General features: G+C 45.0%; 1 protein-coding gene across 2 annotated transcripts in view; it reads right to left on the reverse strand.

Annotated features, from left to right (window-relative positions):
- The window catches only part of CTNNBL1 (catenin beta like 1), a 234562-nt gene that overhangs the window by 43960 nt on the left and 166071 nt on the right, over positions 1–24531 (reverse strand). For both annotated transcript variants that reach the window (XM_033963856.1, XM_033963855.1), the window contains exon 11: positions 19532–19713. In XM_033963856.1, the coding sequence (XP_033819747.1) occupies positions 19532–19713 (182 nt within the window). The remainder of the gene's footprint in view (positions 1–19531; positions 19714–24531) is intronic.

Genomic DNA, 24531 nt, shown 5'->3' on the forward strand with positions numbered 1-24531 from the left:
ACTGTAGCAGCCAGTGTTTACTTTGCTGTGCCGAGCGTCTATTCGTGGGATCATCGCACAGCAGCTCTGAGTTTCCTCTGCTGCACTGATCACTTTTCTATCGGCCTAAAGCGCTTCTATGCTTTGGACTCCTGACGCAGGCATCCTTTGTGCCAGGTCTTCAGAATAAATTAACGTAGAGCGTATAAAATTATGTTCTATAGAAGGTGTATATCAACCCACTGTTGGAAGATGGTCCCCTTCTGACCACCCACTAAATACCTTGTACTCAAAATTGAATTCTTCAGACCCTCAGAGATGTCACCAGTGGTTCAAAAGTTTTCATAACCGCTGGCTTTACACATCAAATCGTCACCGGGTCGCTTGTAAATATTTATTTTTGCGTTTAAAGGTTTTTAAGACTTCTAAGGTTTTTACCAAATAACCGTCAGATATAAATTTCTATAGCATTCCTATTTGCATGCTTAATACTTAGCTTAGGTGCACTTGTCCCTTATTCTCACCACTTGGCTCCCAGTACTTTCCAGAATTCATTTCAAATGCTCCTGCCTGGCTTTCAAGATCATTCACAGCATCCTTCCGCCCCTAATCCCTCTATCCTTCCTCGCCCCGACACCAACTACCACCAGATCTGCCCACAGACATAAACTATCCTTCCCCTCTCTACACGGCATCCTCCACGCAGGTAAACTGGGTAGATCCCTCCTCTCCAAAATCACCGACCTCTGGAACGACCTCACTGTCCCGCTGCGGAACCTGGACTCCCTCCAACTATTCCGAAAACAACCGAAAACCTGGCTTTTCTCTAGCATATAATCATCTCTTCTCCTGATTACATCCCCTCTTTTTATGCTTTGTAAACTCTTTCTCTTCTCTTTTCCCATATTTTTTAAACTCTGTAAACCGTGTCGAGCTCCACTTCAGTGGAGAAGATGCGGTATATAAACCTAAGGCTTAGTTTAGTTTAGTTTACAAGTGACCCGGTGATGATTTGATGTGTAAAGCCAGCGGTTATGAAAACTTTTGAACCACTGGTGACATCTCTGAGGGTCTGAAGAATTCAATTTTGAGTACAAGGTATTTAGTGGGTGGTCAGAAGGGGACCATCTTCCAACAGTGAGTCTTCAGAATAGACACATCTGAACAAAGCGTAGCCTTCATACTGTAGAGCAGGGGTCTCAAAGTCCCTCCTCGAGGGCCGCAATCCAGACGGGTTTTCAGGATTTCCCCAATGAATATGCATGAGATCTATGTGCACGCACTGCTTTCAATGCATATTCATTGGGGAAATCCTGAAAACCCGACTGGATTGCGGCCCTCGAGGAGGGACTTTGAGATCTCTGCTGTAGAGTGAAGAGACTTTTCTTTGTATTGTCTGAATGAAGCATGAGTCTTTATATCATCATCTGGACACTTGCTTTGATTTCTTCTGTTCCTCGCTCTTTGTATTTTTTTTTTTTTCTGTTTCTATTGCACTTGAGATGCTTCCCTCAGCGTATAATACCCGCACTGTGTAAAGTTTCTCCCTCCACAAAAGACAAAGATTCTGCACCATCATCAAAGGCTCCCGATGCTTAAAATGCGTGGAACATGGATGATTCTGTTCTGAATATAGCAGTAACTGCACCACCAGCATCCCCCTCAAATCATGCCTTAATATTTTTCTTTTCTGCCTTGGTCGACTTCTTAACATTTTTTCAGGGGTTATATTCAAATTGGCAAATTGCCTAGAGGGGGTTGGGAGCGGAGGAAGAGTACATTTATTAACCGATTCCCATGAGAATTCAATTAAACATCTGCTCGGAGAGAAAAGGAAGAGGAGAAAGATAGCAAACAAAAATGAAAAGAAGAAAAGATTATAGAGTTGCATTTTCTAAATATCCTACATTCGAAGCCAGGGGGGGGGGGCAACTCCGGTCCTCGAGGGCCGGAATCCAGTCGGGTTTTCAGGATTTCCCCAATGAATATGCATGAGATCTATTTGCATGCACTGCTTTCAATGCATATTCATTGGGGAAATCCTGAAAACTCGACTGGATTCCGGCCCTCGAGGACCGGAGTTGCCCACCCCTGTGAATCGAAGCAGAACCAACAGGACCGTATAAAAGCCTGCCACAGAATGACAGGGGGACAAATTTTTCCCCATCCCCGCGGGAGCTCATTTTCCCGTTCTGTCCCCGTGAGTTCTTTTCCTGCCCCTGCCCCATTCCTGCAAGCTCTGTCCTCAACTGCACAAACCTCGAACACTTTACAACAGGGCTGCCCGAGTCCGGTCCTCGAGATCTACTGGCAGGCCAGGTTTTCAGGATATCCATAAGGAACATGCATGAAAGAGATTTGCCTGCACTGCCTTCTTGGTATGCAAATCTCTCTCTCATGCATATTCATTGTGGATATCCTGAAAACCTGGCCTGCCAGTAGATCTCGAGGACCGGACTTGGGCAGCCCTGCTTTACAATCATAAGTGTTCGAGGTTTGTGCGGTTAAGGCAGAGCTTACAGGAACGGGGCAGGGATGGGGACAGTGACAAAAGTCCCCGTGTCATTCTCTAATATGGATTTCGAGGTGAGGGTGGGGAGCCAGGATGCAGAAGACTTTCAACAACAAAAAGTTATGGTTGAGGGAAGGAGAGAGGACACAAGGACCTCTACATGTGCACGCGCGCACACACACATGAAATCTGTCCCCTGAAGGTTCCAAATCACCATTTCGCTTTGCCTATTAGTACAATGCTTCTTTTTACACCGGTTTTCTTCAGCAGCAATTCATCTTCATTAAGTGATGCTGCCTGCAGAAGTGGGCATTTTCAAACAACGAACGGCCCGAGCCAAGCAATACAAGTGGGCATTTTGCGATAATACCTGCTGCCGAGTGCAATTAGTAAAAAGCAAAACATTAAAACATGAGCTTTAACCATTTTCTTCAGCTCACACGTTAAGTAACAAAACACGTTTGTTCCACGGCTCACCTTTGCCAGGAGAATGAGCTTGCAGCTTCTGCTTTGTCAACGAGGGTTATTTCCTATTCCGACAAAGGGGCCTGAGGTTTTGGGGGGGGTGGGACTAATAGGTAGAAAACACAAAAAAGGGATGGAGAAGGCACAAATTTTGAAACCTGTCGAGGCTTCATACATTATCTACTGTCAATTTGTGGCCGCAGGAGTAGTGCGCATGCGCGCCTAGAGTTCTTTTCAGTTCGTCTTCGTCGTCGTCTTCGCCCCCCACCCCAAACCCGAATCCCCGTTGAGCCTCCCACCACGGTCTGACCCTCCCATCCGGCTTTCCCTTCTCGCGGTCTGGCCGGCTCCCTTAGTCCCTTACCGCCGCCACCACCACCCCCCTTCCCGCGGTCAAGAAACCTCCTGGCTCCAGCAGTGGCCGCAGCACTGTAAACACGATGCTTCGCAGCCTCTACTGCCCTGATTTGCTCTGCCGCATCTCTGATGATGTCATCAGGGACACGGAAGAGCAAATCAGGGCAGTAGAGGCCGCGAAGCAGCGTGTTTACAGTGCTGCGGCCACTGCTGGAGCCAGGAGGTATGTCGACCGCAGGAAGGGGGTGGCGGCAAGGGACTAGGGGAGCTTGCCAGACCGCGGGGATGGCGCGCATCTTCAACAGTGTGTAGGCGGGAGGCGCGTGAAGGAGTTTCATCTCAGAGGAATGGCTGGAGGGTGCTGCAGGTGGCCCATGCAGGTAAAAATTCTTACAGGAGGGGAAAGGGGGCTGCTTCGGGGGGAGGGGTGTGCTGGGAGGCAGATTGTTTTGCCTAGGGTGGGAAGACAGAAGGGGGGCCATGGAGAGACAGGGAGGAACTGGAGGAGGAGAGGGAAAGGGGCCTGCTTTGGGGGAGGGGTATGCTGGAGACAGACAGCTTTGCTTGAGGGGGGAGACAGAAGGGGGGCCACGGATATACAATCAGGGAGGAACTGGAGGGGGAGAAGGAAAGGGGTCTGCTTTGGGGGAGGGGTGTGCTGAGAGGCAGACAGCTTTGCTTGGGAGGGGAGACAGAAGGGGGGCCACGGATATACAATCAGGGAGGAACTGGAGGGGTAGAGGGAAAGGGGGCTGCTTCAGGGGGAGGGGTGTGCTGGGAGGCAGATCGTTTTGCTTAGGGGGGGGAAGACAGAATGGGGGCCACTGAGGGACAGTCAGGGAGGAACTGGAGGGGGAGAGGGAAAGGGGGATGCTTTCTAGCACCCGTTAATGTAACGGGCTTAAACACTAGTACTTTCATAATTCAGTCGCCACCACGTGAGAAAAGCGTGTCTAAGGGAGAGGGTCTCTCACATTTCTTTACTTGGACAAGAAATGGCTGGGCATTCAGGTTGCAAACTCCTACGGTGTTGCCTTCATAAGCCTCGTGGTTAGAGCAGAAGGGATCCATATGACTTCAGCTTAGATCCTGGCTCTTCAATGCAAGGTCTGTGGGCCAACTGCAGCCCCTGGGGACTTTTATTGTGGCCACCTTCAACTCTCCCTCCCCCACCGGCAGTAGCGTAGCTAGGGTGAGAGGCGCCTGGGGCAATGGTGAACTTCCCCCACCCTCTTCTCCGTCCCCTGTACCTCTTTGCCGTTTGTGGCGCGAACATCAACCTCATCCTACTGCTCGCGCCAGTGTCGGCTCTTCCTCAGATATCAATTCCTAGGCTGTGGGTTCAAATCTCTCGCTGCTCCTTGTGACCCTGGACCAATCACTTAATTCCCTCATTGCTCCCGATACACTAGATAAGAGTCTGAGCCCACTGGCACAGATAGGGAAATATGATAAAGTACTTGAATGTAAATCACTTAGGATAGAAGTGGTATATAAGTAATAAAATAAATAAAAAATTTTGTTGTGACCCATTTTGGGAAAGGTGCGATGCCATCCGGTCCCGGGGATTTATCGCTCTTAAAACTATCAATCTGCCTACACACTAGACTGACCGTCAATCCTGTCAGCTTTTCGTTTTCATTTCCAGCATATAGCCTGATGGGTTCCGGTATGCTGTGTACATCTTCTTCGGTAAATACAGACACAAAAAATGTATTAGCTCTGACGCTCATAGGAATTCTATAAGTGTCAAAGCTAATACCGCCGTGGCTGGCGATAAAAACGCCTAACGTGGCTTTGTAAAAGAGGAAACAAAAAATTGTGGGGAATCAATGTCCAAGTTGATGGCTTTATTGAGACAAACAAGTACACTTCCCCCTCCCCATTCGCGGTTTCGGCAATCGCGATTTCACATATTTGCGATTTTTGGGGAGGGGGAAAAAAGAAAAAAAAACCTTAGTTTAGCCTTCCCCCCCCGGTATCCCGGCCTTAACTGGTGGTCTAGCGGGCTTCCGGGGCAGGAGCGATTTTCCTACGCTCCTGCCCTGTGTAGATCGCCAATAGGAAACGGCTGTGGGGAGTTCCTGTCGTAGTCTCGAAAAACTAAGGGAACTCACGGCAGCCATTTCCTATTGGCGATCTGCATGGGACAGGAGCGTAGGAAGATCGCTCCTGCCCCAAAAGCCCGCTAGACCACCAGGTAAGGCCAGGATGCCGGGGGGAAGGTGGGAGGGAGGCGGGGTTGGGTCAGAGCCGGACCAGAAGATATTCGCGGTATTTCACCATTCGCAGTCCGGCTCTGCACCTATCCCCCGCGAATCCGGAGGGAGAAGTGTAATCCACAAATACATCCATATGTTTCTAGAGGTTCCGGCCCTAGAAGTATTTATGTGAATTACTTGTTTGTCTCAATAAAGCCATCAACTTGGACTTGGACAATTTTTTGTTTTCTTGTGGGTGCTTTTGGTGGAGTGAATAGGGTCAATTTCTTTTGCTGTTCGTAAAAGAGGAGCCTTATTGACTAATTTCGTCAGCCGTAAGCCGGAAGTCATTATGCCATTGTATAGATCAATGGTGAGGCCCCACCTGGAATACTGTGTGCAATTCTGGAGGCCGCATTATAGCAAGGATGTGCTGAGACTGGAATCGGTCCAGAGAATGGCCACCCGGATGGTCTCGGGACTCAAGGATCTCCCGTACGAAGAAAGGCTGAATAAATTACAGCTATACTCGCTCGAGGAGCACAGAGAGAGGGGTGACATGATCGAGACATTCAAACATCTCATGGGCCGCATCGAGATGGAAGAAGATATCTTCTGCTTCAAGGGTCCAGCAGCAACAAGGGAGCATCCGTGGAAAATTAGGGGCGGAAAACTGCATGGGGACACCAGGAAATTCTTTTTCACTGAAAGGGTGGTTGATCGCTGGAATAGTCTTCCACTTCAGGTTATTGAGGCCAGCAGCGTGCCTGATTTTAAGGCCAAATGGGACAGACACGTGGGATCTATTCACAAAGAAAGGTAGGGGAGGGTCTTTGAGGTGGGCAGACTGGATGGGCTGTGGCCCTTATCTGCCGTCTATTTCTATGTTATGTTCTATGTTCATTTTTAAGTGGACTTTTGCTAACCACCAGCCAGCCATTCCCTTCTCCATTCCCTTGTACAGTTCTCCCTGTCTCTCATTCCTTTACACTTTAAAAGTATAAGTTAATACAGGACTCACGGAGCAGAACAGAACCCTTGTTCCGGGGCCAGGTTCACCCTAGTTTTTGATGCAGGAGAGGGTAAAAGCTGACAGGTCTACTACCTCTCAGGATGTGAAGGTCAGACTGCTGAATTACACCATGTCTCCTGAATAGATGAGGGCAAACTGAAAACAGCCACGGTCTCTTTCCGGTTGCCTACTTACATTTTAACCTTTCCATTCAAAGAGCAAATTTAACAATTCATCTGCCAAACATATTTCATTTTAAGTGTCAAATGTAAGCTGAAAGCTACAATCGAGTCCATTTTTAACAAAATTCAGCAGTACAACTTTTCCAGTGGCTCCGAGATCTGAATTCTATGGTACTGAATTCAGTTTGAAGCTCAGCATTTGGAGCCACGAGTACTGAGCCATGAGTACTGTGCGGCCAGGACTCACTTATTGAGGCATCCAAAAAAATAATGTTCTTTTTTTTTTTTTTGGGGGGGGGGGGGGTTGGTCATCCTCTTTCCCCTCTCCCCAGAGGGTTTATAAACTTTGTTTCTGAGGGAATGGAAAGTTAAGTGACTTGCCCAAGGTCATCAAGAATCCCGGCTTCCCTATTTCTTAGCTCAGTGCTCTTCCAACTCATTCCTATTAAATTAGACCTGAACTGGTCAAAAGGAGGTTAAAGGATAATACTTAATAGTGATAACATTAGTTAAAATTACAGTGAACAGTATACTAAGGACAATTACCAGGTTCTGATGCAGCTCAGAATTATTGCTATACTGGGTCATGCTGTTTCCAACAGGATCACAAAAAAGCTGGACTCCACGCAACCTACGCCCCATAAATAAGCAGTGGATTCCCATATCAATAATTTTTTTACATCAAGGCTTAATAAACCTGGCGATTATAAAACCGGACCTGGCATCTAGGGCTCAAAGCACACGCATCATTGTGGCAAGGCAACGGATGATATGCATAGGTGTCTGAATTTGGTGGAGAGGTAGGAGAAATTCCAGTTTACCCTAGCATCAGCAACTTTCTCCTACCCGCCTGGCACCTCTTAATCCCTCTTTCCAAAAATACTAGGACTAGGGGACATGCAATGAAGCTACTAAGCAGAAGATGTAAAACAAATCGGATAAATTATTTCTCCTTGCAATGTGTAATTAAACTCTGGAATTCATTACTGGAGAATTTGATGAAATCAGTTAGCTTAGCAGGGTTTAAAAGAAGGGTTGGATCAAGTCCATAGGCCATTATTGAGATGGCTTGGGGAAATCCACTGCTTATTCCTAGAATAAGCAGAATAAAATCTGTTTTACTACTTCGGATCTTGCTAGGTGCTTGGGACCTGGGTTGGCCACTGTTGGAAACAGGATGGGCAGGCTTGATGGGCAGAATCCATAGTGCAGGACTGATGGACACCGTGGCATATAGAATAAACTAAGCAAAATTTGAAAAAAATGTAGCATAATTGTAGATAGGTAACACTGAAAGTTTAATTTGGGGGTCTAAGGTGATCTTTGGTTTTGGTTTTTTTTTCAGAGATGGCAGCTGGGATTTTCTTATGTAGGTTGCAAACCATTCCAAAGGATTTTAAGTTCTTTTGAGAAACCCCTCAGCGACAAGGCAGAAATCTGCTTGGGTGGCTCACTCAGTTTAGCTGGATTAGCTCTGCAATTTGTCTTCCTTATTTTTTTAAATCAAAAAGGTGATAATCAACTTTTGCTCAGACTGTATTAGGAGCTACAGAAATTGCTGTCACAGTTCAAAAAATGCTAATCATGTTTAGATAATTCTAAATCAAATCCGTGGTCTTTAATTTTCTAAGCTTATAATGAATTCTGGCAATGAACTACAGGATGCCTTGAGCTACAGAAGTGCCACAGTAACCCTATCTGATAAAATTTTGAGTTAAATCCGGTGCAATGGCTCACTGGTAAACGATAAGCTTGGTAGAAAAGTTCACGGGCAGAATGCCAATGAAGCACCCCCAGGACTGGGGCAGCAGCTGTGATCTTCTGTATAGACTAATTGCCTTCTCTAAGTCTTTTGGTACAATTTGCCACTAGGCCTTAGATGCATGTCTGTAGTAGTGCTGCACGATTTGCCAATTTGAATCGACTCACCGATTCAGTCCTGACTCCTGACATACCTCCGGGCCTCCTAAAGTAGAAGCAGTGGCAGTGACTGGCTTGGCAGGCGCAGCACGGTGAATAGACTTCTCCTGGTCTACTCCGCCGGGGCCTTCCTTCTGCCACATCACTGATGATGCAGCAGAGGGAAGCCCTGGCTGGCAGGCCGCAAGAAGCCTGTTAACCATGTTGCCTCTACCAAGCTGGCGATGAGTCCTGGGTTTATGGGTACGACCCAGAAACCAAGTTGATATCATCACAGTGGAAGCATTCAACATCCCCGAGGCCAAGAAAAGCAAGGCAAAGTCATGCTGACCGTCTTCCAGTGGCGTCCTGCATCACCAGGGTCTTCACTTGGTCAATGACGATCTCATTTCTGGATGTTGAGGGCCTACCAGAACGTTCTTCACTCTCCACTGATGTGCGGACGTCTCTGAAGCGGTTGTACCACTCTTTTACCTGTGTGGTGCCCATTGCATCGTCCCCGAAGGCCTGTTGAATCTTATGGATCGTTTCCACTTGGGAATTGCCAAGTTTTACACAAAATTTAATGCAGTAGCGTTGTTCAACTTTTTACGTCATTTTGGCAAAAATGAAAATTGGACGGCGCTCACTCTTTGGCTCCTCCCTAGCTTTATTTGTTTATGCAAACAAAATTAAGGTCAGATATTTTTTGAACAGCCCTCGTATACCACCCTACTACACACATAGAACTGAGAAGTAAAACAAGTTTCTTTTTTTTTTAAACTGCAGTACAATTAAAGCTACATCAAACTAAACATCTAGAATCTCTACCCCATCTCTGTTTGAAAACCATGTCAAAGAATACAGCAAGGAGTCCAGACTCTTAAAAAGGTCTGGATTGCAATTAGAGAATGACACGGTGACAAAATTCATCACCGTTCCCGTCCCCACGGATAACCACGGTAAACCATCTTCATGTCATTCTTTAAGGAGAGAGGGAAGAATCATTTATGAATGGCCACAACCACTGACCCTCAAACTTTGCTTTGAAGAATGCTGAGGTTGAGTAGCAACATTCCAAGGCTGAGATTGTGATGTCATAATGCCTCAGTCCACCAGTGCCTAAGAGCCAATCACATCAGTGATGTCACAATGGCTTCATTATCCTTGGCTCACATAAGAATCAGAGTATGAATGGCCACAACCACTGACCCGCAAGCTTTGCTTTGAAGAATGCTGGTGTAGAAGGATTGAAGTTGAGATAGACACTAGAAAATGACAAGGGATTATTTCCCGCGGTTATCCGCGGGGACGGGGACGGTGATGAATTTTGTCACCGTGTCATTCTCTAATTGCAATCACTGTAGCTTTAAACTGTAATACCCTACATTTTCTCCTTGGTGAGGACAGCATTGAAAGCAGGTGGTCCTAACAAGGTTTGACCTTGAATTCTTGCCAAAAACAGTGCTGGAATCTTCAATATACAGTGATGGGGAAAATAATTATTAACACCCCCCCCCCATAGCTATAAAGCCACGCATAAGAGCGGTAGGCAACAGCTGCAGTTCTTCTGTACCTGCATGCTCTGCATTATTCAAGATTCAAAACTCGTCTCAGCCACTATTACGGCCAAAAGATGCCTTCCAGGGGCTGTCTTACCAAGCGAATGCCCTCGCTAATATAATGTTATCAGATTCCTAATGCTTCTGCTGGAAAGCATCGCTGACACATTTGTCATCAGGAAAAACAGCTGTTCCTTGTGTCTCATGCTTTCTCTTATGTCTCCCAGCCACAGTTTTCATGCTCAGCAGACGACCTGCACAATAAAGAGGTATTGGGTAGGAACGACATGCATCAGTTTCAGGATGCTGGGCCTTAGGCGAAGTCGCTTCATTAAAACTGAAGCTTTAGGGGGGCAACGTGTATGTGCTCCACAAACTGTTTTGTCTTCGACGGCCCTTGTAATCACTAATGTGAAAAGGGTTTCTCCCTTCTCCCCCTCTTTTCAGGAAGATCGAAAGCCTACACAAACGTGGCGTGTGAAAGTGGTTCGCCAATATTTTGTGGATTTCCAAAACCCCAAGAAAATAGTCCTGTCTGGGGAAAAAAATGTAATTTGATTTCGTAAAATCAATTCCAATGAACCCATGGATACTGCCTAAAGAAAACGGCTTATCAAACCCAAGCTGTGCCCTAATTGTGGCACGAATCCATTGTTACTACAAGATTGTCTGATGATGTTAAAAACAGGAGCGCACAGCTTGAAGCTCAGAGAACATTTTCACTGTGTTTGTAAAGGGACTTTTTTATCAGCAAGTAGGTGAAATCAAGAGCACTGTTGCTAAAAATTCTTATAGCACATACGCACTATAGTATAAAAAGATAGCTTAACGGTAATACTGCGGTATATACTATACTCCCTGTTCTTCCTTAAGAAGCCACAGATATCGGGTGCTGAAGTTCTTTGATAATAGATGGACTTTTTCAGTCATGAGGAGAACGGTATAGAAAATTGAATAAATAATGGAGAAACTAAATGAATTCTTTGCTACCCAAAGTGATATTACATGATCGGAGAAGGTTATCATGCCACTATACCGGGCCATGGTGCGGTACTGCGTCCAGCACTGGTCGCCGTACATGAAGGACACGGCACTACTCGAAAGAGTCCAGAGAAGAGCGACTAAAATGGTTAAGGGGCTGGAGGAGTTGCCGTACAGTGAGAGATTGGAGAAACTGGGCCTCTTCTCCCTCGAACAGAGGAGATTGAGAGGGGACATGATCGAAACATTCAACCCTGCTTTTCAAAAAATTCATCCAAACATCTTAACCCCCCCCATCCCCATACTCCCAGATAAACTCTCCCCTGAAACTCCCACATAGAATACCTTTTCCTCCCCAAAACACCTACCAAGTAAACAGATCCCTGAAATGTATTGTAATCTTATCTGTACTCTAACTGTAATCTATTTGTTATATCACACAGTTATGCTCTGTCAATTTACTTTCCAATTTGTAAGTTCCTTCGGAATCTATCCAGCTATCTCTCCTCTGTTGTAGAAAAAACAAACCAAAAAAAAAAAAAAAAACCTGTTGTATCTTCACTGGAAATGTCCAGTCAACTCTTTTGGAATCATTCTTGAACTGCAAGGTATAGGCGGAATAGAAATCCCTAATGTAATGTAATGTAAGATACTGAAGGGAATAGACTTAGTAGACAAGGACAGGTTGTTCACCCTCTCCAAGGCAGAGAGAACGAGAGGGCACTCTCTAAAGTTAAAAGGGCTCCACAGAAAAACGATCCTGCATTTTCACGAAGGGTGGGAAGGCGCCTGCACAACAGCTTCCGAAAACCCGAGAATGCTGGGAAGCGTCCATGTTGGGCTCCACTGGATGATGTCACCCGCATGCGTTAAGTGCCGTCCTGTTTGTCCTCGGAGAAATCACACGAAGCCAGGACGGGGCATCAAAAGCACGTGTGTTCTGCCGAAATGCTCTCTCTGCTGCTTTCAGATTTCATTTTCTTTGTTTCAGCCATTTCAATAGAGTCCCTTCGCTCTCAGTTCCACTGAGCTTTAACTATGAAGTCCTTAGCGCCAAACAACATGCATAAGATTACTCTTACCCAGCCTCCCAGAGTGCCATTACCTTATATTACGGGCCACCCTATAGATCAGGGATCTCAAAGTCCCTCCTCGAGGGCCGCAATCCAGTCGGGTTTTCAGGATTTCCCCAATGAATATGCACGAGATCTATTTGCATGCACTGCTTTCATTGTACGCTAATAGATCTCATGCAAGTTCATTGGGGAAATCCTGAAAACCCGACTGGATTGCGGCCCTCGAGGAGGGACTTTGAGACCCCTGCTATAGATCAAGTCTGAGCATTCTGGTATACGCAGTACAAACTGTTATCATTTGATCCTTTGCCAATAAGACATCGCCTCAATACTCCTTTCCTACCTAGCTCGTATCGGCTGCAAATTACTTAATTCCCTTCTATCCTCAGCTGTAAAGCAATTTCTGCTATAACAAAGCTCAGATTTCGGATGTGCTGATTTCGCTGCTGTGCCAATTCTCTATGATGCCTGAATGTCAATTGAGAGCACAACCACCAAGCCTAAGAACAATATTCACTTTACTACCTCATCTTCGCACTTTTTCTGCTCCTCTCATCTGAAATCTGCTCCGGGGAGACAATGAAACAAAATAGACTTTATCTGTTTGTGTCCATTAATAATTTATTCGCTGTAATCCAATGCCGAGTAAATAGCGTGATGTCTTCCTGTCTTTTCTTCTTTGCCCGGAACAGTATTTAGGCTACTGCAGACAGAATTATTTAATGGGTCACCAGCAATGGCGCAAGAGTTATTAGACCCTCTAGGTGTCAAAGTCCCTCCTCGAGGGCTGGAATCCAGTTGGGTTTTCAGGATTTCCCCAATGAACTTGCATGAGATCTATTAGCGTACAATGAAAGCAGTATATGCAAATAGATCTCGTGCATATTTTATTGGGGAAATCCTGAAAACCCGACTGGAATATGGCTCTCGAGGACCGGAGTTTAGATCAAGGGTGGGCAACGGTCCTCGAGGGCTGGAATCCAGTTGGGTTTTCAGGATTTCCCCAATGAACATGCATGAGATCTATTAGCGTACAATGAAAGCAGTGCATGCAAATAGACCTCATGCATATTCATTAGGGAAATCCTGAAAACCCGACTGGAATATGGCTCTCGAGGACCGGAGTTTAGATCAAGGGTGGGCAACGGTCCTCGAGGGCTGGAATCCAGTTGGGTTTTCAGGATTTCCCCAATGAACTTGCATGAGATCTATTAGCATACAATGAAAGCAGTGCATGCAAATAGATCTCGTACATATTCATTGGGGAAATCCTGAAAACCCGACTGGAATACGGCTCTCGAGGACCGGAGTTTAGATCAAGGGTGGGCAACGGTCCTCGAGGGCTGGAATCCAGTTGGGTTTTCAGGATTTCCCCAATGAATATGCATGAGATCTATTAGCGTACAATGAAAGCAGTGCATGCAAATAGACCTCATGCATATTCATTAGGGAAATCCTGAAAACCCGACTGGATTGCGGCCCTCGAGGACCGTTGCCCACCCTTGATCTAAACTCCGGTCCTCGAGAGCCATATTCCAGTCGGGTTTTCAGGATTTCCCTAATGAATATGCATGAGGTCTATTTGCATGCACTGCTTTCATTGTACGCTAATAGATCTCATGCATGTTCATTGGGGAAATCCTGAAAACCCAACTGGATTCCAGCCCTCGAGGACCGTTGCCCACCCTTGATCTAAACTCCGGTCCTCGAGAGCCATATTCCAGTCGGGTTTTCAGGATTTCCCCAATAAAATATGCACGAGATCTATTTGCATATACTGCTTTCATTGTACGCTAATAGATCTCATGCAAGTTCATTGGGGAAATCCTGAAAACCCAACTGGATTCCAGCCCTCGAGGAGGGACTTTGACACCTAGAGGGTCTAATAACTCTTGCGCCATTGCTGGTGACCCATTAAATAATTCTAGGCAAATCTTCAGCCTTATGCTCCCACTCAAATTTCAGACATCTAAACTGGCCACCCCCCCCCCTTTGGGGGTACATGTTTGCACGCAGGCTACTTGAAATCTGTCCACCGTTAATGCAGGTAAAAGTAGGCATTGGTGATTGAGTCTGTCTGGCTGTCACCTAAAAGTTGCTGTTCTAGACCAGTGTTTCTCAACTCGGTCCCAGTCAGGTTTTCAGGATGTCCACACTGAATTTGCATAAACTTGATTTGCATACACTGCCTCCCTTATATGCAAATTTCTTTCATCCATATTCATTGTGGCTATCTTGAAAACCTGACTGGCAAGGGGGTACTCCAGGACCGAGTTGAGAAACACTGTTCTAGGCAACCAGCCATTCTTGCCTAATAGCTGAGCCAGCCCAACAAGTGGCTGCAAAATCTAGGTAACTAAGTGCTATGCCAGTGATCTTTAGTATTTTTCAAATGGTACCAAGACAATTGCTAGAAAAAAAACAACACTGCAATGAGAGGTCCCCTTCCAGTGATGCTGTTCAAGCGTGCTCAGTGACTCACATGCTGAGGTCAGTAAGATCCTGTTTCCATCAAAAACATTTCGCCGTTCTCGTCCAATCCATCATCCTCTCCAGACTGGACTATTGCAATTCCATCTTTATATGCCTAACGAAGAAAAACCTCCACAGACTCCAACGGATCCAAAATGCCGCAGCCAAGCTTATCTTTGCTAAAAGTAAATTCGATCACGTCTCACCACTCTTTTCCAAGCTTCACTGGCTTCCGATAACTTCCAGAGTCCACTTCAAATGCATCAGCCTAACTTTCAAGATCCTCCACGGCATCCTTCCTCCATTAATTCCACTTTCCTGGAATTCCTCGAATCTTAGTACCACCAGACCTACCCAAAAATCGAAACTATCCTTCCCCTCACTAAAAGACATTTCCCACCCAGGAAAACTGGGGTCTTCCCTCCTCTTCAGATTCACCGAGCTCTGGAATAACCTCACCTCCCCCCTTCGGAACCTGAGTGCTCTCCAACCCTTCCGCAAACATCTGAAAACCTGGCTTTTCTCTAAAATCTAACTCTCCCTCCTCTCTGACATTCTAGCTCTCTAACATTCTTCTTCCCTCCGATCTTCATCTAACCCTTTCCCTGGAGTTCCTTTCTCATTACAATCCCTGTAAACCGTGCCGAGCTCCACGACCATGGAGATGGCGCGGTATAAAAACCTAAGGTTTAGTTTAGACTCATGTTACTAAAATAAAGTTTGTTACTTCACATTCGCCAACCCTAAACCTCTCTTCCCTCTTAAACCCATCTTAAGCAATTTTCCTCCTCAGCTTGCCCCCAATAGTGTCCCTACACACTTTATCTGCAGGCCTTTCATTCAAATGAGATTCCAAAGTGCTATTGGAGGGTAATTTTGCATAAGCCGCCATGCGCTTTTCACCTGTAGTCTTTGCACCAACTTTTCAAAGTGACGCATTCATTTTTCAAGTGAAAGTTCTGTACAGTGTTCCCCTGCGCATTCGTGCGTCGCGGCTCGTGGTATGCTCCGACCGCCCCTTCCTGTACTAAAGTCGGGCTACACCAATCAGGAGCTGCTTGTCAAAGCATAGAAACATAGAAACAGACGGCAGATAAGGGCCACGGCCCATCTAGTCTGCCCACCGTAATGACCCTCCCCTACCTTTGCCTTGTGAATAGATCCCATGTGCCGATCCCATTTGGCCTTAAAATCAGGCACGCTGCTGGCCTCAATCACCTGCAGTGGAAGACTATTCCAGCAATCAACCACCCTTTCAGTAAAAAAGAACTTCCTGGTGTCACCTCGTAGTTTCCCGCCCCTGATTTTCCACAGATGCCCTCTTGTTGCCGTGGGTCCCTTGAAAGAGAAAATATCTTCCTCCGCTTCGATGTGGCCTGTGAGATACTTGAACGTCTCGATCATGTCCCCCCTCTCTCTGCGCTCCTCGAGCGAGTATAGCTGTAGTTTGTCTAATCGTTCTTCGTACGGGAGATCCTTAAGTCCCGAGACCATCCGGGTGGACATTCTCTGAACCGACTCCAGTCTCAGCACATCCTTGCGATAATGCGGCCTCCAGAATTGCACACAGTATTCCAGGTGGGGCCGCACCATGGATCTATACAAAGGCATAATGACTTCCGGCTTATGGCTGACGAAACCCCTGCGTATGCAACCTATGATCTGTCTTGCCTTGGATGAGGCCTGCTCCACCTGACTGGCAGCCTTCATGTCCTCACTGACGATCACCCCAAGTCTCGTTCTGCTACCGTTCTTGCTAGAAACTCACCATTGAGGGTATAAGTCTTGCATGGATTATGGTTGCCTAGATGCATAACCTTGCATTTTTTGGCATTGAAACTAAGTTGCCAGGTCCTAGACCAGCGCTCTAGTAGGAGTAGGTCGTGCATCATGTTGTCGGGCATTGAATCTTCGTCTGTTGTGCATTTGCCCACTACATTACTTAGTTTGGTGTCATCGGCGAATAATGTTATTTTACCTCGAAGGCCTTCTGCCAAGTCTCTTATAAAGATGTTGAATAGGATCGGGCCCAAGACCGAGCCCTGTGGCGCTCCACTAATCACCTCCGTCATTTCGGAGGGGGCGCCGTTCACCACTACCCTTTGAAGCCTACCTCCAAGCCAGTTCCCAACCCATTTCGTCAATGTGTCACCTAATCCTATATAACTCATCTTGCCCAGCAACCTGCGGTGTGGCATGCTATCGAATGCTTTGCTAAAGTCCAGGTACACGATGTCCAGGGACTCCCCAACATCCAGCTTCCCCGTCACCCAGTCAAAGAAGCTGGATGATTGTTGTAGCCCGACTTTAGTACAGGAAGAGGCGGTCGGAGCATAACGCGAGTGATTTCCTTCACTCGCCGGTGCTCCAGCTGACCTCTCCTGCATCCCCAGGTGAAAAACCATATTTGCAGTTTTTCGATATTTGCGGGGGTTCCTGGAATGGAACCCCCTGAATATCGGGGGAGTACTGTACATACTTTCCCTTTGAAAACTGCCTAGGGAAAGAAGTCCTTGCAGACCCCTGCACCTATGAAGAAAGGGGACAAATCCTTCTTCAGGTATATTAGTGATAGGAAAAAGAACACAGACGAGATAGTACGCCTTAGAAAATCAGATTCTGATAAAGCAGAGCTACTGAATGAATACTTCTGCTCGGTCTTCACCTGCGAGGCACCGGGGCATGGTCCGTAGTTGCAGGCAAGGCCCAGCGTGGAAGACCCGTTTCAGAATTTCGAGTTCACACCTGGCGACGTCTACTACAAACTGGCAAGACTCAAGGTGAACAAAGCCATGGGACCAGACAATCTACACCCCAGGGTGCTCAGTGAGCTGCGTGATGTCCTGGCAGAACCGCTATCAGGCTTGGGGGGTCGCTGCTCGCGCCAGGAATGTTACAGAAGTAGGGCGTGCACGCAGCAGGAGGGGGCTGGGAAGGAACATGTGGGGGAGGGGCACCACCACCCCGAAAACCCTCGCTACGCCACTGGATACACCAGCTTCTCTTCAACACCCCACCGTATTGTATTGAAAGTTGCCAAAACATCCATAAATATAAAACCCTTGCTGATGTGAATCCAGATTATTCACACTGAAAAGATTGCAACCACCTGCTCCACTTCCCCAGGAAATTTGAAACTCTTTGGTAATTCTCAACCACCGCTGAATCTAAATGGAGAATTTACCTAATGCAAGCCCATTTAAGCTCCGTGGCAAGAGATATCTTTGCTAAGTGAGGCATTAACTACAAGACGAGTCTCAAAGGAAATTTCTCAATATCTCCCTTGTTAATTTCATAATTGGAACTGAAGAGCAACTAAGAGCCTGTCAGTAGCAACAAGAACTGTTCCCAAATGTTCTCTTTCATATCTTCCTAATCTTCTGACTTTCACCTGGGACCTAACAAACAATTTATTTATTTATTCATTCATTCATTCAATTTTCTACACTGTTCCCCCAGGGGAGCTCAGAACGGTTTACATAAATGTATTCAGATACTCAAGCATTTTTCCTCATCTGTCCCGATGGGCTCACAATCTATCTCTAATGTACCTGGGGCAATGGGGGAATTAGGTGACTTGCCCAGGGGTCACAAGGAGCAGCGTGGGTTAAGAACATAAGAAGCGCCATCTCCGGATCAGACCTTCGGTCCATCAAGTCCGGCGATCCGCACAAGCGGAGGCCCTGCCAGGTATACACCTGGCTTATTTTATAGATAACCATATCTTTATATGCCTCTCTCAAGGAGATATGAATCTAGTTTGCTTTTGAAGCCTAGGACTGTCGATTCCGCAATAATCTCCTGTGGGAGAGTATTCCAGATGTCAACCACTCTCTGTGTGAAGCAGAACTTCCTGACATTAGTCCTGAACTTGTCCCCCCTTAGCTTCATTTCATGTCCTCTTGTCCGTGTCAAATTGGACAATGTAAATAATCTCTGCTCTATTTTGTCGATTCCTTTCAGTATTTTGAAGGTCTCGATCATATCCCCACGCAGTCTCCTCTTCTCAAGGGAGAACAATCCCATAACCTCAGGGTGCTGAGCCTGCAGTATTTAACATAAGAATAGCCACACTGGGTCACATCAATGGTCCATCCAGTCCAGTATCTTGTTTCCACAGTGGCCAATCCAGGGAACAAGTACCTGGGGGAAACCCAAATAGTAGCATTCCATTCTACCAATCCCAGGGCAAGTGGTGGCTTCCCCCATGTCTATCGCAACAGCAGACTATGGACTTTTCCTCCAGAATCTCGTTCAAACGTATTTTAGACCCATCTATGTTAACCTCTGTTACAACATCCTCTGGCAACGAGTTCCAGAGCTTGACTATTCTATGTTCCACCATCAAAAACCAAATAGTTGGTAAAAGCCTGCTGAGAATAACCTATCATCTATCTCAAACAATTTTCATGGCTGAGATAATAGTCTGTAACCTTCTTGAGGTATAGGCCCTTGCATAACATTAACCAAATGTACCATAATCATATGACACGTTTGCCCACACCCTCCTCCTCTTTTCACCATTTCCTATCTAACCTAAGTAATTCTGTTTCTTATCCAGTAAATCATTAGAAAAGCAAAATAATGAGCATAATACAACCTAGGTTCCTCTCACTGAATCGCTATTTAAAATAATGGATTAAACATAGAATTTTACTGCCTTTAACCTATACAAAATGTCGCCATCTCAGTCAAAAACCAATTTTGCTTTATGAGCGACTTGGGGAATACTAGGGTTACCCCCAATGCGGTCTGGAATGCTTGATCATATCCAAGAGTTAACTCGATCATTTATTTAAATATCTCTGGGAAATCAGTCTAGTTCAGTCTTACCTTCATGCTCTTTTTCTGAGGTTCCAATTTTCTTAATCTTCTTCGGGGACTTCATGAAAAGTGGAAAAATGGTCCTTAACCCCAAAATGTCCACAAACTTATGGCAGTTATCTGCACCCTCAGGGCCAATCATGGCATGGTCCAATACTTTCAAGGCACTGCTCCGAGACATCTTTTTCTCTCTGAAAACATACAAAGGGGAAATTAGGAACTACGGGTCAAGAAGGCACTTGAGTGTCTACTTAGAATTACAGTAAGAACATAAGAATAGGCTTACTGGGTCAGACCAATGGTCCATCAAGACCAGTAGCCCGTTCTCAATCCAGGTCCCTAGTACCTGGCCAAAACTCAAGAAGTAGCAATATTCCATAGAGAATCTCAAAGAATAAGAAGATTCCGGAATCCCAGAGAGTAACAAGATTCTAGAATCCCAAAGAGTAGCAACATTCCATGCTACCGATCCAGGGCAAGCAGTGGCTTCCCCCATGTCTTTCTCAATAACAGACTATGGACTTTTCCTCCAGGAAATTATCCTATCAGCTAAGCCTAATTAAGCGTTACCAAGCAGACCGAAGGATGGGGCAACTCAAAAATATTTCATTTCCCATTAGTTTTGGTTTGGCAAGTTTTCGTTTTCATTTAGGGGCAATGTCTTTCTTTCCAAAAAAGAGCACCCTCTTTCTGGTAAACAGAAAAGCACAAAGAGCCATATTCTATATATGATGCCCCAAAAAACGTCGCCAACTAGAATGGCGTTTAGTACGATTCTATAAAAGGTACACCCACTATATAGAATTCCACTAAGCACCAGTGCACCATAACTTTTAGGCCAAGGAAAAGCAGGCCTAACCTGTAAGCGAATCGGGCATATTCTATAAATTTTAGGTACGCCCATGATCCGCCAATGCTCCCTTTTCAGATTTGCGTAATAGAATTGACGCACAGCACTTTACAGGATACGCCAACCAAGCTGTGCACACAACTTCTAATTAGAGCCAATTAGTGTCAATTACAAGTAGTACACATCGACTTGCGCGCAGTTTAAGGAGCCTTATACAGAATTGGGGGAAATGTTTTTGTTTAACAAGCAAAGGACATGGGATGCATCACTGATATTTCCTATACTACTGCAAACAACTACCCATTCCTAATTCTTTTTAGCTATGCATGAACAGCACAATTAAAATGCGTTCAGTGGCTAAATTTTTATGCGCAAAATCTTTGAATATCTTAATTCATTCATTAGTAAGCTCTAAAATTGATTATTGTAATGCATTGTTTAAAGGTCTACCACAAAAAGAAATCAGACGTCTTCAAATTATCCAGAACGCCTCTATTAAAATTATCTATAAAGCCAAAAAATTTGATCACGTCTCCCCATTACTTAAAAAGGCACATTGGCTCCCAGTTGCACACCGTATTTTATTCAAATTATGCTTGCTTACTTTCAAATCATTATTATTTAAAACCCCTGCTTTTATTTTTAGAGTCCTAATTCCTTATATTACCTCTAGACAGTTGAGATCACAAGACCAACACTTGTTGGCCATTCCTTCGTTAAAAGTTATCAATACGAGGCGTCACACTATTTTCTCAATAACCGCTCCCCAGTCTTGGAATGACCTCCCATTATTTATTAGAGAGGAAAAGAATTTGGAGAAATTCAAGACCAAACTTAAGAGTTTTCTTTTTATAGATGCTTTTAGTGAATAAACTTAAAGATTCTGTCTCTTTTTATCTTATATTTTATGACAAACTATATTTGTTTCCCCTCCTACTGTTCTTTCCCTAATAATTTTCCCTTTGTTTTGATATTATATATATAGGATAAACTATGTATAGGAATGCTCATATTAGTGATTTTAATTTGACGTGATTTTTGTATGTTTGATTTGTTACCTGTATTTGATTATTTAAAAACTGTACATCGCCTAGAAATTGTAATAGGCGATTAACCAAATTATATAATAAACTTGGAAACTTGGATAAGCTCTACTCTACGCTGCCTTTGGTAATAAGAAATTTATTGGTTTGACTTAAGCAAAATAAATTGTCTTTCCCTTTAAAAGATGGTTGACAAAGCCAATATTTTACAGTAACAGATATAGTGGAAACAACAAATTCTAATCAATAGATTACCATTGGACATACAACTGCCCTCGCAGATGTTGCACTTGGCGTGCATCATCCTAGCACCTAACCTTAACTGATGTAGAGAAAATTTACTCCATGTACATCCTGGTAAATAAACTCCTTTAACTCTACCTGCTTATTTTTTTGTTTCTTTATCAAAATTGCACTGTTGGCATTATCAGTCGGCCATCAAATATTGTACTCCCCTGCTCCTATTTCTGGGACGTTTTGTCAACCTGCCAGATGTTTGCGATCCGAGAGAGGGCCGTCACTAATCAGGCTAAAAGAAAATGGGCTTCATTATGTAAAATGGAAAAAGTCTATTTTTTCCCATTGCTGGTAAAAATCTCTGGAATTCAATCTCAGGTACAATGAGAGGATGCAAAGATCTTACGTCCTTCAAGAAATGATTGAAAACGCAATTATTTGCAGAAGCCTCTCTCTAAACGCTGTGGTTATTGTTTTGTTTTCTGATATTTTGGTCTTAACCCTTTCAGGACCATGGGACATATTTGTCCCATAACTTTAAAATCCTATAAATTTTGATTGGGATAGTCTACAGTTCTAAATTTGATATGTACGGATTCCATAGGATACTGCCTTTATGTAAACAAACTGGTTCCGACATTCATTCATTAGCGTCGTTGCCAGATTGACGAGAAGATTCACTTGCCACACTGTCCATAAGCCAGAAGTGTGATTTTTTTAAAATAAAAATAATGATATTTCACAAAAAAAATCAATTTTTTGGCATCTGCAAGCCCTTTTTACCATAAAAATGTCGTCAAAACCACAAAAATTGGCCTACGATCCTTATGGTCCTGAAAGGGTTAAGAGAATAACAGCAGGATCTGGATAGCCCCAGCTGTCTCCCATCCTTGACCCCCATATCTTCGTACCCACACACCTCATCAAGTGTCTACAGAGTCTAGCGTGGTGATATAGCCACAGCTCAGTTTACTGAACAACCAAATTAAACACATCAACACATCTTCATTTAAATTTTAACATAATTTAACAAAAGCTCCCTCCGAGCTATCTGGATCCAGTATTATGTGGCCCCCCAACCCCGCCACATCAGCAAGAGTCCGAGGGGTGGCATATCCCACATGCCCCATTTAAACCAGGTCACCTGACCCTAAACACGGCTCCCTGCGGGCCCAGTGCTCATCGCCGGATGAGCCTCAGCACCCAGTAGCTCAGGAGAACCGCCCTCCTGAGCCACTAGAACCAGCAGAAATTCTGGATGGGAAAAGCCACCCCAGAGGACCCAGAAAGAACCAGGTCCTCCAAGAACCCGGCTTTAAGACCTCGTCCCCGCATCCCAGCCCCAAACTCTCCCATTCCCTCCTGGTGGGAAAAGCCCCTCGCCCAATCCTTAACTATCTCACCTTCACACCCCTCCACCCCTTTATCTAACTGCTTGCCCGAAGGGCGACACGCGGGCCCTCCCAGCCCCGTGTTACTATCGCCCATCGAGACAAGCTCTCATGGCTCCCTATTTCTTGTATGGATATTGTGTTTTTTGCGTTTCAAGATTGTGTATGTAATGTTTTTAGACGTCACTTAGTTTTAAGCGATTCATAAATTTTTAAAACAAATAAATAACAAGCAGCTCTTAAGACAAGAAAGTTTGCAAAGGGGTGTCAGGTCAAAAGCGCGCCTGGACAAAGGCGCGCATGGACAATTGAGCACAGCGCGGAGGTGCGTGCCACAGAAAATTACTGTTTTTACGGCTCCGATGGGGGGGGGGGGCGTGGGGGGAACCCCCCCCCCACTTTACTTAATAGAGATCGCGCCGCGTTGTGGGGGTGTGGGGGGTTGTAACCCCCCACATTTTACTGAAAACTTCACTTTTTCCGTTTTTAGGGAAAAAGTTAAGTTTACAGTAAAATGTGGAGGGTTACAACCCCCCAAACCCCCCACAACGCCAGCGCGATCTCTATTAAGTACACTGGGGGGGCTCCCTAACAAAACCCCCCGTTGGAGCCCCTAAAAACTGTAATTTCCTTCGGCGCGCGCCTCCGTCTTGCGCTCAGTTGTCGGCACGCGCCTTTGTCTTTTGCGGGGTTGTCTTTGAACCTGCAAAGGTTCTGAAGGATGAAAAAGAAAGAACGTGCATCTGTGTGACAAAATAGCTTTCAAGCAACTGATTATTGACCTTGTACAGAACAATATACATTAGTCATACCAGTCAGCACTAAGCACTGTTAAAATTAAGACACAGCAGGATTTTGGAACGTCTTTCAAGTGGGGCTGGCAAAACCTATTTGACAAGTGCTCGAGACAATTACTATGAGCCCCACTGAACTCATTCCCCGTATTTCTTTTTGAGCTAGGACAATATAAGGGATGCTCAGAGATGCGGTAATTGCATATTGATCCCCTTTTAAGAGGGCTGCAGAGAGCTGATCTCTGGAATATTCATGGAGTTTCAAGCTCAGCATTTTAGAGATCAATAATTGCTGGACACAACTGCCTCGCGTTTGATTTTCTACAAAATATTTATTTTGCTGCAGGGACAGCAGTTGATCTTAGTCTCATTCAGAGGTCATCAAGGTGTCCGCAATTTTAAAAATTCACGTCCACCTTAATTCAGTAACACACTGTATGCCTTTAAAAAAAAAAAAAAATTCTTTATTCATTTTTACATATTACAAGTGTATCAGAAAAATTATTCGAACTTATAAATATACACTTGATTAACTTTTCATATATCTAATCTAATCCTTAGGTTTGTATACCGCATCATCTCCACGTTCGTAGAGCTCGACGCGGTTTACAGTAGGAGAAATAGGAAGGAACTACAACAGAGGGTTAGAGGTAGAAGTGTGAAGAAAATTTAGAGGACTTGGGATGCCAAGATA

This window comes from Geotrypetes seraphini, chromosome 11 (genome assembly GCF_902459505.1).
Source record: "Geotrypetes seraphini chromosome 11, aGeoSer1.1, whole genome shotgun sequence".
Classification (NCBI taxonomy): Eukaryota; Metazoa; Chordata; class Amphibia; order Gymnophiona; family Dermophiidae; genus Geotrypetes; species Geotrypetes seraphini.